This window comes from Rhinoderma darwinii, unplaced genomic scaffold (assembly GCF_050947455.1).
Source record: "Rhinoderma darwinii isolate aRhiDar2 unplaced genomic scaffold, aRhiDar2.hap1 Scaffold_3429, whole genome shotgun sequence".
NCBI lineage: Eukaryota > Metazoa > Chordata > Amphibia > Anura > Rhinodermatidae > Rhinoderma > Rhinoderma darwinii.
Window position 1 is genome coordinate 28,787 of NW_027463437.1, and position 19,388 is coordinate 48,174.

Sequence of the window (19,388 nt, forward strand, 5' to 3'; positions counted from 1 at the left end):
CGGCCGCTCCTCACCATCCCGAATGTATCGCGTGACGATCCCTGACCTATCAAACTCTGTATCCGACCCTTGTATTCTGTCATCCCGCTCTATACTGCCCGCCCTTATATATCATCTATCACACGCTGTACCGCTAATATCACGTGACGTCCCAATCTATATCACACACTGTCCAGGACGCTGCAGCCTCCCAGCGTGTAGGGGGCGCCACTGAGCAGGTTGTTTGAAGTGTGTGTGTGTGTGTGTGTGTGTGTGTGTGTGTGTGTGTGTGTGTGTGTGTGTGTCACACACTGTACCCCCATATATCATATGACCGTTACAATCTATATCACACTGTACCCCCATATATCATGTGACATTCCACTCTATATCACACACTGTACCCCCATATATCATGTGACATTCCACTCTATATCACACACTGTACCCCCATATATCATGTGACATTCCACTCTATATCACACACTGTACCCCCATATATCATGTGACCGTTACAATCTATATCACACTGTACCCCCATATATCATGTGACCGTTACAATCTATATCACACTGTACCCCCATATATCATGTGACATTCCACTCTATATCACACACTGTACCCCCATATATCATGTGACCGTTACAATCTATATCACACTGTACCCCCATATATCATGTGACCGTTACAATCTATATCACACTGTACCCCCATATATCATGTGACATTCCACTCTATATCACACTGTACCCCCATATATCATGTGACATTCCACTCTATATCACACTGTACCCCCATATATCATGTGACCGTTACAATCTATATCACACACTGTACCCCCATATATCATGTGACCGTTACAATCTATATCACACACTGTACCCCCATATATCATGTGACATTCCACTCTATATTTCACATTGTACCCCCATATATCATGTGACATTCCACTCTATCACACTGTACCCCCATATATCATGTGACCGTTACAATCTATATCACACTGTACCCCCATATATCATGTGACATTCCACTCTATATCACACACTGTACCCCCATGTATCATGTGACATTCCACTCTATATCACACACTGTACCCCCATATATCATGTGACCGTTACAATCTATATCACACACTGTACCCCCATATATCATGTGACCGTTACAATCTATATCACACTGTACCCCCATATATCATGTGACATTCCACTCTATATCACACACTGTACCCCCATATATCATGTGACCGTTACAATCTATATCACACTGTACCCCCATGTATCATGTGACATTCCACTCTATATCACACTGTACCCCCATATATCATGTGACATTCCACTCTATATCACACACTGTACCCCCATATATCATGTGACATTCCACTCTATATCACACTGTACCCCCATATATCATGTGACATTCCACTCTATATCACACACTGTACCCCCATATATCATGTGACCGTTACAATCTATATCACACATTGTACCCCCATATATCATGTGACATTCCACTCTATATCACACACTGTACCCCCATATATCATGTGACATTCCACTCTATATCACACACTGTACCCCCATATATCATGTGACCGTTACAATCTATATCACACTGTACCCCATATATCATGTGACCGTTACAATCTATATCACACTGTACCCCCATATATCATGTGACATTCCACTCTATATCACACTGTACCCCCATATATCATGTGACATTCCACTCTATATCACACATTGTACCCCCATATATCATGTGACATTCCACTACATATTTCACATTGTACCCCCATATATCATGTGACCCGTTCTGCAGCCACTTCTGCCGCGCCCCTCCCGTGTGGATGCTGCGGTCCTGCACACGCGGGTCTCTGGTCTAGTCCCGGGTTCTACGTTTCCAGGCTGTACAGGAGGAGCACACGATACAACAGCGACTCTTCAGATATTTATTGTGCGCTGTGTTTCTGACTCTTGGACACAGACTCGTTATTGCACGGACTGCGCTCCTTCCCAGAGAAACGCGTTAGGCCTCAGTGGAGGTAAATTGGTAGCAGTAGTCATAGTTCTTTGGACGTGGGGGTATTATTGGGGGTTGGTCTGGGATTGGAATGTTTTCCAGGTCCAATAACCGCAGTTTGAGTTCAGTATTCAGCAGGAGATCCAGGTCCGTGCGTGTCCTCTCGCTGGGCATCTCCCGACCCATCAATGTATTCAGCCCATCGCGCCACAGGCAAAACTGCAGGTAAAAGAGAAAAGCGCATGAAAAACAGCTCGTGCCTCCCCAACCTGCTCAGTTTCTATGTACCATGAGGGTCTGTACTGGGAGCAGCGGGTACCACGAGGGTCTGTACTGGGAGCAGCGGGTACCACGAGGGTCTGTACTGGGAGCAGCGGGTACCACGAGGGTCTGTACTGGGAGCAGCGGGTACCACGAGGGTCTGTACTGGGAGCAGCGGGTACCACGAGGGTCTGTACTGGGAGCAGCGGGGACCACGAGGGTCTGTACTGGGAGCAGCGGGTACCACGAGGGTCTGTACTGGGAGCAGCGGGTACCACGAGGGTCTGTACTGGGAGCAGCGGGGACCACGAGGGTCTGTACTGGGAGCAGCGAGGACCACGAGGGTCTGTACTGGGAGCAGCGGGTACCACGAGGGTCTGTACTGGGAGCAGCGGGTACCACGAGGGTCTGTACTGGGAGCAGCGGGTACCACGAGGGTCTGTACTGGGAGCAGCGGGTACCACGAGGGTCTGTACTAGGAGCAGCGAGGACCACGAGGGTCTTTACTGGGAGCAGCGGGTACCACGAGGGTCTGTACTGGGAGCAGCGGGGACCACGAGGGTCTGTACTGGGAGCAGCGGGGACCACGAGGGTCTGTACTGGGAGCAGCGAGGACCACGAGGGTCTGTACTGGGAGCAGCGAGGACCACGCGGGTCTGTACTGGGAGCAGCGGGGACCACGAGGGTCTGTACTGGGAGCAGCGAGGACCACGAGGGTCTGTACTGGGAGCAGCGGGTACCACGAGGGTCTGTACTGGGAGCAGCGGGGACCACGAGGGTCTGCACTGGGAGCAGCGGGGACCACGAGGGTCTGTACTGGGAGCAGCGGGTACCACGAGGGTCTGTACTGGGAGCAGCGGGGACCACGAGGGTCTGTACTGGGAGCAGCGGGGACCACGAGGGTCTGTACTGGGAGCAGCGGGGACCACGAGGGTCTGTACTGGGAGCAGCGGGGACCACGAGGGTCTGTACTTAAAACTCAACTTGACTATAAAATATTACAGCAAGACCGAGATAAGCTGCAGCACGGGCAAAAACATGGCGGATGAAATATAAAATTTGATATGTAATGTTGATAAATGTAAAGTAATGCACTTAGGATGCAATAATAGCAGTAACACATATACATTACATGGAATAAAACGGGGCATTACGGAACAAGAGAAGGACCTGGGTATTCTGGTAACAAATAAGCTAAGCAGCAGCGCTCAATGTCAGGCAGCAGCTGCAAAAGCAAATAGAATTTTAGAGTGTATAAAAAGAGAGATAACAATCTGTTCTTCAAATGTAATATCACCTCCTCTATAATGTAATATCACCCCCTCTATAATGTAATATCCCCCTCTATAAATGTAATATCCCCCCCTCTATAAATTTAATATCCCCCTCTATAAATGTAATATCGCCTCCTCTATAATGTAATATCGCCCCCTCTATAATGTAATATCACCTCCTCTATAATGTAATATCACCTCCTCTATAATGTAATATCACCTCCTCTATAATGTAATATCTCCTCCTCTATAATGTAATATCACCTCCTCTATAATGTAATATCAGCCCCTCTATAATGTAATATCACCTCCTCTATAATGTAATATCTCCTCCTCTATAATGTAATATCACCTCCTCTATAATGTAATATCACCTCCTCTATAATGTAATATCACCTCCTCTATAATGTAACATCACCTCCTCTATAATGTAATATCACCTCCTCTATAATGTAATATCACCTCCTCTATAATGTAATATCCCCTCCTCTATAATGTAATATCTCCTCCTCTATAATGTAATATCACCTCCTCTATAATGTAATATCACCTCCTCTATAATGTAATATCACCTCCACTATAATGTAATATCACCTCCTCTATAATGTAATATCACCTCCTCTATAATGTAATATCACCTCCTCTATAATGTAATATCACCTCCTCTATAATGTAATATCACCTCCTCTATAATGTAATATCACCTCCACTATAATGTAATATCACCTCCTCTATAATGTAACATCACCTCCTCTATAATGTAACATCACCTCCTCTATAATGTAATATTACCTCCTCTATAATGTAATATCACCTCCTCTATAATGTAATATCACCTCCTCTATAATGTAATATCACCTCCTCTATAATGTAATATCACCTCCTCTATAATGTAATATCACCCCCTCTATAATGTAATATCACCTCCTCTATAATGTAATATCACCTCCTCTATAATGTAACATCACCCCTCTATAATGTAACATCACCTCCTCTATAATGTAACATCACCCCCTCTATAATGTAACATCACCCCCTCTATAATGTAACATCACCTCCTCTATAATGTAACATCACCTCCTCTATAATGTAATATCACCTCCTCTATAATGTAATATCACCCCCTCTATAATGTAATATCTCCTCCTCTATAATGTAATATCTCCTCCTCTATAATGTAATATCGCCTCCTCTATAATGTAATATCACCTCCTCTATAATGTAACATCACCTCCTCTATAATGTAACATCACCCCCTCTATAATGTAACATCACCTCCTCTATAATGTAATATCACCCCCTCTATAATGTAATATCACCTCCTCTATAATGTAACATCACCTCCTCTATAATGTAACATCACCTCCTCTATAATGTAACATCTCCTCCTCTATAATGTAATATCGCCTCCTCTATAATGTAATATCACCTCCTCTATAATGTAATATCACCTCCTCTATAATGTAATATCACCTCCTCTATAATGTAATATCACCTCCTCTATAATGTAATATCACCTCCTCTATAATGTAATATCACCTCCTCTATAATGTAATATCACCCCCTCTATAATGTAATATCACCTCCTCTATAATGTAATATCACCTCCTCTATAATGTAATATCACCCCTCTATAATGTAATATCACCTCCTCTATAATGTAATATCACCTCCTCTATAATGTAATATCACCTCCTCTATAATGTAATATCACCTCCTCTATAATGTAATATCACCTCCTCTATAATGTAATATCACCCCCTCTATAATGTAATATCACCCCCTCTATAATGTAATATCACCCCCTCTATAATATCACCTCCTCTATAATGTAATATCACCTCCTCTATAATATAATATCACCTCCTCTATAATGTAATATCTCCTCCTCTATAATGTAATATCACCTCCTCTATAATGTAACATCACCCCCTCTATAATGTAACATCACCTCCTCTATAATGTAATATCGCCCCCTCTATAATATCACCCCCTCTATAATGTAATATCACCTCCTCTATAATGTAATATCACCCCCTCTATAATGTAATATCACCTCCTCTATAATGTAACATCACCTCCTCTATAATGTAATATCACCTCCTCTATAATGTAACATCGCCTCCTCTATAATGTAACATCTCCTCCTCTATAATGTAATATCGCCTCCTCTATAATGTAATATCACCTCCTCTATAATGTAATATCACCTCCTCTATAATGTAATATCACCTCCTCTATAATGTAATATCACCTCCTCTATAATGTAATATCACCTCCTCTATAATGTAATATCACCTCCTCTATAATGTAATATCACCTCCTCTATAATGTAATATCACCTCCTCTATAATGTAATATCACCCCCTCTATAATGTAATATCACCTCCTCTATAATGTAATATCACCTCCTCTATAATGTAATATCACCTCCTCTATAATGTAATATCACCTCCTCTATAATGTAATATCACCTCCTCTATAATGTAATATCACCTCCTCTATAATGTAATATCACCTCCTCTATAATGTAATATCACCTCCTCTATAATGTAATATCACCCCCTCTATAATGTAATATCACCCCCTCTATAATATCACCTCCTCTATAATGTAATATCACCTCCTCTATAATATAATATCACCTCCTCTATAATGTAATATCTCCTCCTCTATAATGTAATATCACCTCCTCTATAATGTAACATCACCCCCTCTATAATGTAACATCACCTCCTCTATAATGTAATATCGCCCCCTCTATAATATCACCCCCTCTATAATGTAATATCACCCCCTCTATAATGTAATATCACCTCCTCTATAATGTAATATCACCTCCTCTATAATGTAATATCTCCTCCTCTATAATGTAATATCACCTCCTCTATAATGTAATATCACCCCCTCTATAATGTAACATCACCTCCTCTATAATGTAACATCACCTCCTCTATAATGTAAAATCACCTCCTCTATAATGTAACATCACCTCCTCTATAATGTAACATCACCCCCTCTATAATGTAACATCACCTCCTCTATAATGTAACATCACCTCCTCTATAATGTAATATCGCCTCCTCTATAATGTAATATCGCCTCCTCTATAATGTAATATCACCTCCTCTATAATGTAATATCACCTCCTCTATAATGTAATATCACCTCCTCTATAATGTAATATCACCTCCTCTATAATGTAACATCACCTCCTCTATAATGTAACATCACCTCCTCTATAATGTAATATCACCTCCTCTATAATGTAATATCGCCTCCTCTATAATGTAATATCACCTCCTCTATAATGTAATATCACCTCCTCTATAATGTAATATCACCCCCTCTATAATATCACCTCCTCTATAATGTAACATCACCCCCTCTATAATGTAATATCCCCCTCTATAATGTAATATCACCTCCTCTATAATGTAATATCGCCTCCTCTATAATGTAATATCACCCCTCTATAATGTAATATCACCTCCTCTATAATGTAATATCACCTCCTCTATAATGTAACATCACCTCCTCTATAAATGTAATATCCCCCTCTATAATGTAATATCACCTCCTCTATAATATCACCTCCTCTATAATGTAATATCACCTCCTCTATAATGTAATATCACCTCCTCTATAATGTAATATCACCCCCTCTATAATGTAACATCACCTCCTCTATAATGTAACATCACCTCCTCTATAATGTAATATCACCTCCTCTATAATGTAATATCACCTCCTCTATAATGTAACATCACCTCCTCTATAATGTAACATCACCCCCTCTATAATGTAATATCCCCTCCTCTATAATGTAATATCACACCCTCTATAATGTAACATCACCTCCTCTATAATGTAATATCACCTCCTCTATAATGTAATATCGCCCCCTCTATAATGTAATATCGCCTCCTCTATAATGTAATATCACCTCCTCTATAATGTCACCTCCTCTATAATGTAATATCACCCCCTCTATAATGTAATATCACCTCCTCTATAATGTAATATCACCTCCTCTATAATGTAATATCACCCCCTCTATAATGTAATATCACCTCCTCTATAATGTAATATCACCTCCTCTATAATGTAATATCACCCCCTCTATAATGTAATATCACCTCCTCTATAATGTAATATCACCTCCTCTATAATGTAATATCACCTCCTCTATAATGTAATATCGCCCCCTCTATAATGTAATATCGCCTCCTCTATAATGTAATATCGCCTCCTCTATAATGTCACCTCTATAATGTAATATCACCCCCTCTATAATGTAATATCACCTCCTCTATAATGTAATATCACCTCCTCTATAATGTAATATCACCTCCTCTATAATGTAATATCACCCCCTCTATAATGTAATATCACCTCCTCTATAATGTAATATCACCTCCTCTATAATGTAATATCACCTCCTCTATAATGTAATATCCCCCTCTATAATGTAATATCGCCTCCTCTATAATGTCACCTCTATAATGTAATATCACCCCCTCTATAATGTAATATCACCTCCTCTATAATGTAATATCACCTCCTCTATAATGTAATATCACCTCCTCTATAATGTAATATCACCTCCTCTATAATGTAATATCGCCTCCTCTATAATGTAATATCGCCTCCTCTATAATGTAATATCGCCTCCTCTATAATGTAATATCACCTCCTCTATAATGTAATATCACCTCCTCTATAATGTAATATCACCCCCTCTATAATGTAATATCACCTCCTCTATAATGTAATATCACCTCCTCTATAATGTAATATCACCTCCTCTATAATGTAATATCCCCCTCTATAATGTAATATCGCCTCCTCTATAATGTCACCTCTATAATGTAATATCACCCCCTCTATAATGTAATATCACCTCCTCTATAATGTAATATCACCTCCTCTATAATGTAATATCACCTCCTCTATAATGTAATATCACCTCCTCTATAATGTAATATCGCCTCCTCTATAATGTAATATCGCCTCCTCTATAATGTAATATCGCCTCCTCTATAATGTAATATCACCTCCTCTATAATGTAATATCACCTCCTCTATAATGTAATATCACCCCCTCTATAATGTAATATCACCTCCTCTATAATGTAATATCACCTCCTCTATAATGTAATATCACCTCCTCTATAATGTAATATCCCCCTCTATAATGTAATATCGCCTCCTCTATAATGTCACCTCTATAATGTAATATCACCCCCTCTATAATGTAATATCACCTCCTCTATAATGTAATATCACCTCCTCTATAATGTAATATCACCTCCTCTATAATGTAATATCACCTCCTCTATAATGTAATATCGCCTCCTCTATAATGTAATATCGCCTCCTCTATAATGTAATATCGCCTCCTCTATAATGTAATATCACCTCCTCTATAATGTAATATCACCTCCTCTATAATGTAATATCACCCCCTCTATAATGTAATATCACCTCCTCTATAATGTAATATCACCTCCTCTATAATGTAATATCACCTCCTCTATAATGTAATATCCCCCTCTATAATGTAATATCGCCTCCTCTATAATGTCACCTCTATAATGTAATATCACCCCCTCTATAATGTAATATCACCTCCTCTATAATGTAATATCACCTCCTCTATAATGTAATATCACCTCCTCTATAATGTAATATCACCTCCTCTATAATGTAATATCGCCTCCTCTATAATGTAATATCGCCTCCTCTATAATGTAATATCGCCTCCTCTATAATGTAATATCACCTCCTCTATAATGTAATATCACCTCCTCTATAATGTAATATCACCCCCTCTATAATGTAATATCACCTCCTCTATAATGTAATATCACCTCCTCTATAATGTAATATCACCTCCTCTATAATGTAACATCACCTCCTCTATAATGTAATATCACCTCCTCTATAATGTAATATCCCCCTCTATAATGTAATATCACCTCCTCTATAATGTAATATCACCCCCTCTATAATGTAATATCACCCCCTCTATAATGTAATATCACCCCCTCTATAATGTAATATCACCCCTCTATAATGTAATATCACCTCCTCTATAATGTAATATCACCTCCTCTATAATGTAATATCACCTCCTCTATAATGTAATATCACCTCCTCTATAATGTAATATCACCTCCTCTATAATGTAATATCACCTCCTCTATAATGTAATATCACCTCCTCTATAATGTAATATCACCCCCTCTATAATGTAATATCACCTCCTCTATAATGTAATATCACCTCCTCTATAATGTAATATCACCTCCTCTATAATGTAATATCACCTCCTCTATAATATCACCTCCTCTATAATGTAATATCACCTCCTCTATAATGTAACATCACCTCCTCTATAATGTAATATTACCTCCTCTATAATGTAATATCACCCCCTCTATAATATCACCTCCTCTATAATGTAATATCACCTCCTCTATAATGTAATATCACCCCCTCTATAATGTAATATCACCTCCTCTATAATGTAATATCACCTCCTCTATAATGTAATATCACCTCCTCTATAATGTAATATCACCCCCTCTATAATGTAATATCACCTCCTCTATAATGTAATATCACCTCCTCTATAATGTAATATCACCCCCTCTATAATGTAATATCACCTCCTCTATAATGTAATATCACCTCCTCTATAATGTAATATCACCTCCTCTATAATGTAATATCTCCTCCTCTATAATGTAATATCACCTCTCTATAATGTAATGTCACCTCCTCTATAATGTAATGTCACCTCCTCTATAATGTAATATCTCCTCCTCTATAATGTAATATCTCCTCCTCTATAATGTAATATCACCTCCTCTATAATGTAACATCTCCTCCTCTATAATGTAATATCGCCCCCTCTATAATGTAATATCACCTCCTCTATAATGTAATATCACCCCCTCTATAATGTAATATCACCTCCTCTATAATGTAATATCACCCCTCTATAATGTAATATCACCTCCTCTATAATGTAATATCACCTCCTCTATAATGTAATATCACCTCCTCTATAATGTAATATCACCTCCTCTATAATGTAATATCACCCCCTCTATAATGTAATATCCCCCTCTATAAATGTAATATCGCCCCCTCTATAATATCACCCCCTCTATAATGTAATATCACCTCCTCTATAATGTAATATCACCCCCTCTATAATGTAATATCACCCCCTCTATAATGTAATATCACCTCCTCTATAATGTAATATCACCTCCTCTATAATGTAATATCACCTCCTCTATAATGTAATATCACCCCCTCTATAATGTAATATCACCTCCTCTATAATGTAATATCACCTCCTCTATAATGTAATATCACCCCTCTATAATGTAATATCACCTCCTCCTCTATAATGTAATATCGCCTCCTCTATAATGTAATATCACCCCCTCTATAATGTAATATCACCTCCTCTATAATGTAATATCACCACCTCTATAATGTAATATCACCTCCTCTATAATATCACCTCCTCTATAATGTAATATCACCTCCTCTATAATGTAATATCCCCCTCTATAAATCCCTTGTAAGGCCACATTTAGAATATGAAATTCCGTTTTGGGCTCCACATTGTAAAAAGGACATAGGAGAACTGGAGAGGGTTCAAAGGCGGCAACGAGATTATTAAATGTGATGGGAGGTGTCGCTTACAATGAGAGGCCAGAAAAATTGGCCTTGTTCAGCTTGGAAAAAAGACGTCTTAGGAGATCTTATGTATAAGTATATGTGGGGTCAATACAGAGAACCAGCACATGATCCGTTCCTTCCAAGGACTCTACAAAGGACCAGGGGACATTGCGTTTGGAAGAAAGACGTGTCCAACATCAATAGAGGAAAGGGTTCTTTACAGTTAGAGCGGTCAAGCTATGGCATGCCCAGCCCCAAGAGGTAGATACGATGTCCGCATTTACAAAAAGGCGAGATGATTATTTACTGACGCATGGCATTGAGGGTTATAACTAATCAAGCAATGAATGATGGGTAATTTATTGAGAGGTTGAACTTGATCGCCCAGGGTCTTTTTTTTCAACCTATGTATTTATGAAAAAAACCAAAGCAGAAGATCAGCAAAGTGCAGGGGTCCCATCCCAAGACCGCACAAAACCCACCCCCATACTTCCTGCGCACCATAGAGACCGGGACTGAAATCTCAATGTCTTGTTTGGAAATCTTTGTGGAGGCGACACTTTTATATGGGATGGGATTTTTCATTTTCTATTTTTGGGGCTGGCTTTTGGGTTGTTTATTTTTTGTCTCCCATTACCCAACACCACAGAATGTCCCTGCTGTGCAGAATCCATTATTGAAATCTCTTAAACTCCCAACACCACACTGTATCCAACAGAACTGTTATCCATCACCCTGCGCCGCCGTCGCCCTACACCGCCGCCGTCGCCTACACCGCCGCCGTCGCCCTACACCGCCGCCGTCGCCCTGCGCCGCCGTCACCCTACACCGCCGCCGTCGCCCTGCGCCGCCGTCACCCTACACCGCCGCCGTCGCCCTGCGCCGCCGTCACCCTACACCGTCGCCCTGCGCCGCCGCCGTCACTCTACGCTACTTTTATTCTACGCTGCTATTTCTCACTGTTGTGCCTTCTCTCAAAGTACGAATTCTTACATCATTAGAAGAGGGTGCAATGAAATTCAGGCAGCCGTCCACATCATAGCAGATTGAAAATGCTTGATCCATAATGTCCTGCAACACAAGATTTACAAAATTCCGTATTTTAACCTACAGTCGCATTCATTATAAAGGCGGCATCACAAAGAAATACTTACGAGGCCCAGACCTCGAACACTCACCTTATTTTGCTTCACAGAATTCTTCTCTTTCATGTGTGGACAATCCTTTCCCGTTAACACGTATTTTATATCGGCAACTGCAACTAATTTACAAAAATGTATAAATTAGTTTTCAAAGGCTTTCCGTTTAGAAAAATGATCTACCCAGACCTGACCCCACCTCTTATTATGCCACGTGTGCCACCACCAGACCCACTAACCCCAACCCATTCTCAAAAACCACCAGATCTGACCTGAAGACGCCGCACGGAACTTCATCAAACCCCCGATGTCCCCCCTGAACTCGCCCACGGCGCTGAACCTGTTCTCACCAGACACCAGGTGGCAATAACAGTCCTGGATGTAACTTCAAGGGGTTTTCCATCTTTATGTGACTAGAACTTAATTACTGTATAATAGAAATGGAAAGTTCTACAACTTTCTAATAGACTTTGGAGGAAACTTATGAACAGCTTTTTGCCAGTTCTCTTAATTTGCGACTTTATGCCAGACTACGTCTGTCTTGGCACATTTTTAAAAGTGGTAGTGGCTTATCATACGGGATGGGGCCACCCACTGTCAACAAATTAACAGTTAACAGCCATTGTGCGCCGCAGGCAAAAAACGCGATCTTTACGTCCCATTGATGTCAATGGGAGGTCTGCGGAAAGGTTTCCACGTCAAAAACAGCACCAAAATACTCAGTGTGAACTAGCCCTTAGTGTTTCAATGCTTTTTTTGACCTAGTCCTGCTATCACAGCTAAGTGGATACAATTGTATCCAGTCTAGAAAAAAAACTGAGGTAAACCATACCTCCCAACGTTGAAGCATCACAAAGAGGGACAACCGATGCGGCGGGCAATTTTTTTTCATTTTAAGCCACGCCTCTAATCCCACCCATACACACCCGGTTCAGCCCACACAGTATAATGCCCTCTAGCAGCCATTATACAGTATAATGTCCCCATAGCTGCCCCCACACAGTATAATGTCCCCATAGCTGCCCTCACACAGTATAATGTCCCCATAGCTGCCTCCACACAGTATAATGCCCCCATAGCTGCCTCCACACAGTATAATGCCCCCATAGCTGCCCCCACACAGTATAATGCCCCCATAGCTGCCCCCACACAGTATAATGCCCCCATAGCTACCTCCACACAGTATAATGTCCCCATATCTGCCTCCACACAGTATAATGTCCCTATAGCTGCCTCCACACAGTATAATGTCCCCATAGCTGCCTCCACACAGTATAATGTCACCATAGCTGCCTCCACACAGTATAATGTCCCCATAGATGCCTCCACACAGTATAATGTCCTCATAGCTGCCCCCACACAGTATAATGCCCCCATAGCTGCCTCCACACAGTATAATGTCCCCATAGCTGCATCCACACAGTATAATGTCCCCATAGCTGCCCCCACACAGTATAATGCCCCCACACAGTATAATGTCCCCATAGCTGCCTCTACACAGTATAATGTCCCCATAGCTGCCTCCACACAGTATAATGCCTCCACACAGTATAATGTCCCCATAGCTGCCTCCACACAGTATAATGTCCCCATAGCTGCCTCCACACAGTATAATGTCCCCATAGCTGCCCCCACACAGTATAATGCCCCCAAAGCTGCCCCCATACAGTATAATGCCCCTAATGCCAGTGCCCTTATAGATAGTGCCAGTGTCCCCTGTAGACCGTGCCTCTATATAGTGCCAGTGTCCATGTAGATGGGGCCACACCCCCCCTTGAAGATAGCACCAATCCCCGTGTAGATAGCGCCATTGGGACTCACTCTAGAAGCGGAATCCCCAGCCAGAGCATAGGCCGGAGATTCCAGTCCTAGTGGAAACCCCTGAGGTCACTGTCCATATATGAACAGGGACTTCAGTGGCTACTCCTTGAGCGGAATCCTCGTTGCCGAGACTGGCCGGGGATCCGCTTCAGGAGGAGCCCTTGATGTCAATGTCCATATATGGACAGTAACCTTAGGGGTTTCCTCTAAGAGCGGAATCCCTGGCCAGATAACCGGCAACAGGGATCTGCTCAATCATTAGCCACTGTCGTCACTGACCATATATGGACAGTGACGTTAATGGCTTCCCCGAGCACAGCGCTTATAGTAGTTCTGTGCCCGGGGAGTCCTCGGCGAGCGGAGGAGCTCCCTCTGAACTAATTCTGAAGGAGGTAGCTGATGGTTCCCTGCTTCAGAATTGGGTTAAATTTTATCTCCGTCCTGAGGACACAGATAGTTGACAGCGGGACAGCAGAACACCGCCCAGAATCCGGGACTGTCGTGCTGAATCCAGGACAGTTGGGAGGTATGGGTAAACAGGTAGGAGTCCAGATTGATACATTGTACCACACTACCAGAGAGATTTGTGCAGCTGCTGCTGATGTGTATATCTCTCACTGCATTGCCTAGACTAGATGCAAATCTACCCCGCTATATGAGCAGGACTGTTGTCTGACAGAGAGGGGGATCTTAAAATCTGCTGATCTGATTGAAGTTTACGGGTAATGGAGCGCTGTGGGAGAAATTGGCTTTATGAGGAAAAGATGAAGGCGACAGGAACAGTGACCGCCATGCGTTACAACCGTGCTTGGCAGGAGGACGGCTCCGCATGTCCAACCTCGGAGTGGAGCTAAAGACCACAATAGACTCCCCTCCTATACGCTACAAATCAGACATTACAGAGAGCACCACCAAAACCGGCAGATTGGAGAATTTCCACCATGAATCTATAGATCCTGCCTGCCTGGCGGAGAGTCCCGTCTGCTGCTGGCGTTGTTCTGCTGTGTAGAATGTTTTCATAGTGGATCGATCTTATCCGTGGGGAGAGTCTTTTTGGTCATTGTCCATGTGACGTTTTATAGCAGTGACTGGAGACCCAACTACCTCAATACTGTTGTTAACCCCTTCACGCACCATGACATTACATTACGTCCTGGTGCGGGGGGTGATGTGTGGAGTGTGCTCGTACGCTCCATACACTGCGGGTGTCCGTGTTACAGATGACACCGGGACTAACAGCCAGGAACAGCGATTACACTTTTCCGGGCCGTTTAACTCCTCAAATGCTGCGGTCAGTTGCGACCACAGCATCAGAGGAGTTGAAAAGAGAGGGGTGGCCCCCTCAGTCAGCTCATCGCCCTCCCTGCAACGAGATTGGGTGTGCCGATGGTTGTCATGGCAACCCTGCCTCTGGCTCTTCTGTTAAGAAGCCTGTACAAATAACTATACGCTGTAATACACTAGTATAGCTGTGTATTGATCGCTGGTTCAAGTCCCTTTGGGGGGGCTATTAAACTGTGTAAAGAAAAAAAAGTTTTTAGTAGTGAAAAAAAGAAATATATTAAAAGTAAAAAAACCAACAATCCTTGTTGTTAAAAAAAACTGTTAAAAGTTAAAAAAAAGTTAACAAAGTTCGTAAAAGTCTGAACTATTACAATATAATGTTATTCAACTAGGCTCTAAAAAAAAATGGATTAAAAAGTGATCAAAAAGTTGTACTGATAAAAACTGCAGCTCGTCCCGCAAAAAAATAAGTCCTCACGCCTCTCATTCAATGAAAAAAAAAAAGTTAGAGCTCTCAATGTGGCAACAGAAAACTTTTTGTTGTGCCCGTGGTCGCTGTCCACCAGCATGTCCCATTTGCGGGCAGCCGCGACCGCAGGACTGTCTTCATGCCGGCATCTCCCTCCGTGTAGATCCGCTGCAGCTCTCTGCTGTGTGCCGTAGGGTGCACGCACGCTAACTCCCGGTCTTAAAGGGCCAGCGCCTGTCTAAAGTTCCCTAGCCAACCCCGTTACACCCGCCTGAGCATTGTTGTTAGTCTTCCTGTGTTTGTCTATGCAAATGGTCCCTTAGTTGTATCCTGCCCCCCGTGTTCCCGTATCCTGCTTCTCGTATCGTATCCTGTTGCTGTGTTTGTTCCTGAGCCTATTGTTGGAGTCATGTTGTGTCATCTGCCACGTCTGGTGCCATCTGCTACGCCAAACCTCATCTGTGCTTGCTTCACCACATGTCTGCAACTTTGAGTACCTGCCTGATCATCTTCCCAGGTAGATATCCGAGAGACTGTTACTTGGCCAGCTGCTTCTCCACTATGGTGGAGCGGCCTAGTGGGTCCATATACCCTACAGCCATGAAAGAAAAAAAAAACCCGAAAGAAACAAGACCTTATAACAGCTACGTCGACGCAAAAATAAAAAAGTTAGAACTCTTGGAATGTGACGATGGAAAACCGTTAATATCTTGGTCATCAAGGTTTACAATAGGCCGGTCACTAAGGGGTTAAACTTATCAAATGTTGCAAAACGGCAATTGATGAGTCGGGACGTGCTACTTACTTTTCTGTGCCAGCGTTTCAATAGGTGGGCTGTCTATGTTCTCGTCCAGATCCCCGTAGTGCAGGACTTTGTGGTTTGGCGAGAGACGACAAAACCACAATTTATCTGAAAGAAGAAAACCATTAATCGTCCGGACATTACACGTCCAGGCGGGGGCCACGTTCCTCAGGTTACGTTGTACGCAAAAGCTTAAAATGCCCCACAGGTGCTCATAGACATTATACAGAACTCCGCCAAACGCTGCGACCGTCTGATCTGGGTGAGGAGGAGGAAGGAACGGACATTTGGGGTTTCTGAGCTGCTGCCTGACCGCGGCTTATTCTCCGCTGCCCTATGAAACGACCTGCGCGCTGAGCCGACCATGTATAGGGGGGAGTCAGAAGAGATAACGGAAAGGTGTCCGTAGAGGAGCTGCGCTGACTGCTCCAGGCTTTGCGTCCATCAGACCTCATATAATGTATAGAACTAATGAAAGAAAGTTTCTGCTTGTCCGTAAGTCCATGTCACAATGCGATGCAGTTCTGGGTAGAGACGTGAATTACAATACCCTGTCTCCGGCGACGGCTGATCTTCCGGAACTTGGTGCCCTCACACAGGTAGTGAAGCCTCTGTTGTCTGATCAAGTTCAGGAGCTCCGGCTGGAGCTGTTTTCTTAGTTCCCTAGAGAAACACAAGAAAGTCGCCATCGGAGGTGCAGTTCTGTGTCACTATGAGGTATTTTGTGTTGTGCTATAGAATCACACCTGTGACCTAGGAAAACCTTACCAACCCTTCCTGTATGAACGTTACCTGCACCGCTGACCTCTGCTGCTTCTACATAACATCACGTTTTATTATGTAGAACAATATCCGCTAGAATCTGAATGGCTCCTAAAAGTGACAAAGCTTTTTTGTCTCACAAGCTTTTTTCAATGGCTCATCTTGTCACGTTATATTAACATGGGTGATTCGTGTCTCATTTATTTTCTTTGGGGGCCAATTTGTAGTTATTTTTTTGATGACTATCCATTTAAAAAACATTCTGATATATTGCAGTTTTTACACTGGCCACTAGAGCAGTCACAAAATGATGAGGTTTTCTGCAGTTAATTTTTCAGCTTTGCTGAATAGACTGGGATAGGATGAGTAGAGTCATCTCATTATCATTAGCAGGTAAGCAAGTTAAAGGGTTTATCTGACCAAATATATTTATCATCAAAAGGATATGTAATAAACTTATAAAGCTGATGGCTTTACCTCTGTGACCCAAACCAATCACTATAATAAAAGTAATTCACTGTTCCGCATCACTACCCGCCTGCGGTGAGGAAGAGTTTGAATGGAGCGCCAGTCACGCATGCATGCTTCCGTTGCATTCAAAGTCTATGGGACTAATGGAAACAGCCAAGCACTGTGCTGTCAACCTCTAACCCTACTGCTGGAGGCCTATACAATGCAGGACAGTAACACTATACACACAGATAAGGCTCTGTATACAGCTCCCCGGTCATTGCCTTGTGTCTGGGGGAGGGGCTGTACTCAAGGACTTCTAGGGGACTGCAATATGATGTTAATTGCAGCTGCCATAAAGAACACACACCCTTCTGCGCTGTCTATACAGTCAACACAGGGAGGAAGTGGGTGTCTCCAATTTAACTGCCCCCCCCCGCAAGATTTTAAAAATAAAAAAAATTGGTAACGTTGGAAAAAATAAAAATAAGAACAAGCCCATTATTTCTCTTCTACAGATTGAAATCTAATCCAGACTCTTAATTACAGATCCTTTGGATGGGTCTTCCTCCTAATTGATGTTTCTCTATTTCTTACATGACCGGTGGGGAGAGGGCTTCATCCTGGATCAGTCTCTCTTCCTGACGTCTACGGAGAATCTCACTATAATTAAGAGATGATATTTTTGTTCGAAAAAAGTCCAAAGATGTTGGAGCATGACCAAGGGTCCGAGAAATCTGCTCTTTTACCACATGCATCACCTGTATCCAAAAAGGAAACCAGGAAAGAGGTCATTACAATAAAGAGGTGAGGTGGAAATCATGATCAGAGCTACAGATCAGCAAAAACAAGGAGGTGATGGGTACAGGGAGACGATCATCATACACAGGTGAAGAAATCAAGACAAAGGAAATCCATTCAGGGAGGAGATCAGGACAAGGAAGAGAAGAGCGCAAAAGGAAATCAAGGCGAAGAACAAAGAAGACCAGATCATGGGGAGGTTATGAGGATGGCCGTACACGAGGGGTATGTGTGGGGTGTCTGTCTGCAGAACCAAACACCTGAGGAACAACAGTCGGACAAGATGTTTATTTTAATTGGATATACAGTGTGTATCCAGAAGCAGCAGTGGTCAATAGCACGGCAAATACATCACCTGTCCAGTTACCCCACCTTGTCAAAGTCCTCGTGGGTGGCTCTCATCTCCTTCCAGGTCTTATTAAGCAGCTGAATGCACACGCAGAAGAGTTCCTGGAGGAAGTGGTCCTGTGCGTAGAACAGAGTCAGGAAATCCTGCCCCGTCTCCGATGCTGAAATACCATCAAAATGAGGGGCTTAGTGAGTAACGGGGGGCAGGCGGCGGCGGCGGCTGGGTTTTATGTTATTTTAGGATGTGAAGCCGTTTACAATCTGACATTACA

General features: G+C 42.3%; 1 protein-coding gene across 3 annotated transcripts in view; it reads right to left on the reverse strand.

Annotated features, from left to right (window-relative positions):
- Positions 1-1,916: 1,916 nt before the first annotated feature.
- ELMO3 (engulfment and cell motility 3) overlaps positions 1,917-19,388 on the reverse strand; it is a 139,225-nt gene continuing 121,753 nt past the window's right edge. For all 3 annotated transcript variants that reach the window (XM_075848305.1, XM_075848306.1, XM_075848307.1), the window contains 7 exons: positions 19,141-19,277; positions 18,565-18,728; positions 17,306-17,418; positions 16,759-16,863; positions 12,419-12,501; positions 12,234-12,311; positions 1,917-2,220 (listed from right to left, as the gene is read on the reverse strand). In XM_075848305.1, the coding sequence (XP_075704420.1) occupies positions 2,008-2,220; positions 12,234-12,311; positions 12,419-12,501; positions 16,759-16,863; positions 17,306-17,418; positions 18,565-18,728; positions 19,141-19,277 (893 nt within the window). In that variant the 3' untranslated portion in view covers positions 1,917-2,007. The remainder of the gene's footprint in view (positions 2,221-12,233; positions 12,312-12,418; positions 12,502-16,758; positions 16,864-17,305; positions 17,419-18,564; positions 18,729-19,140; positions 19,278-19,388) is intronic.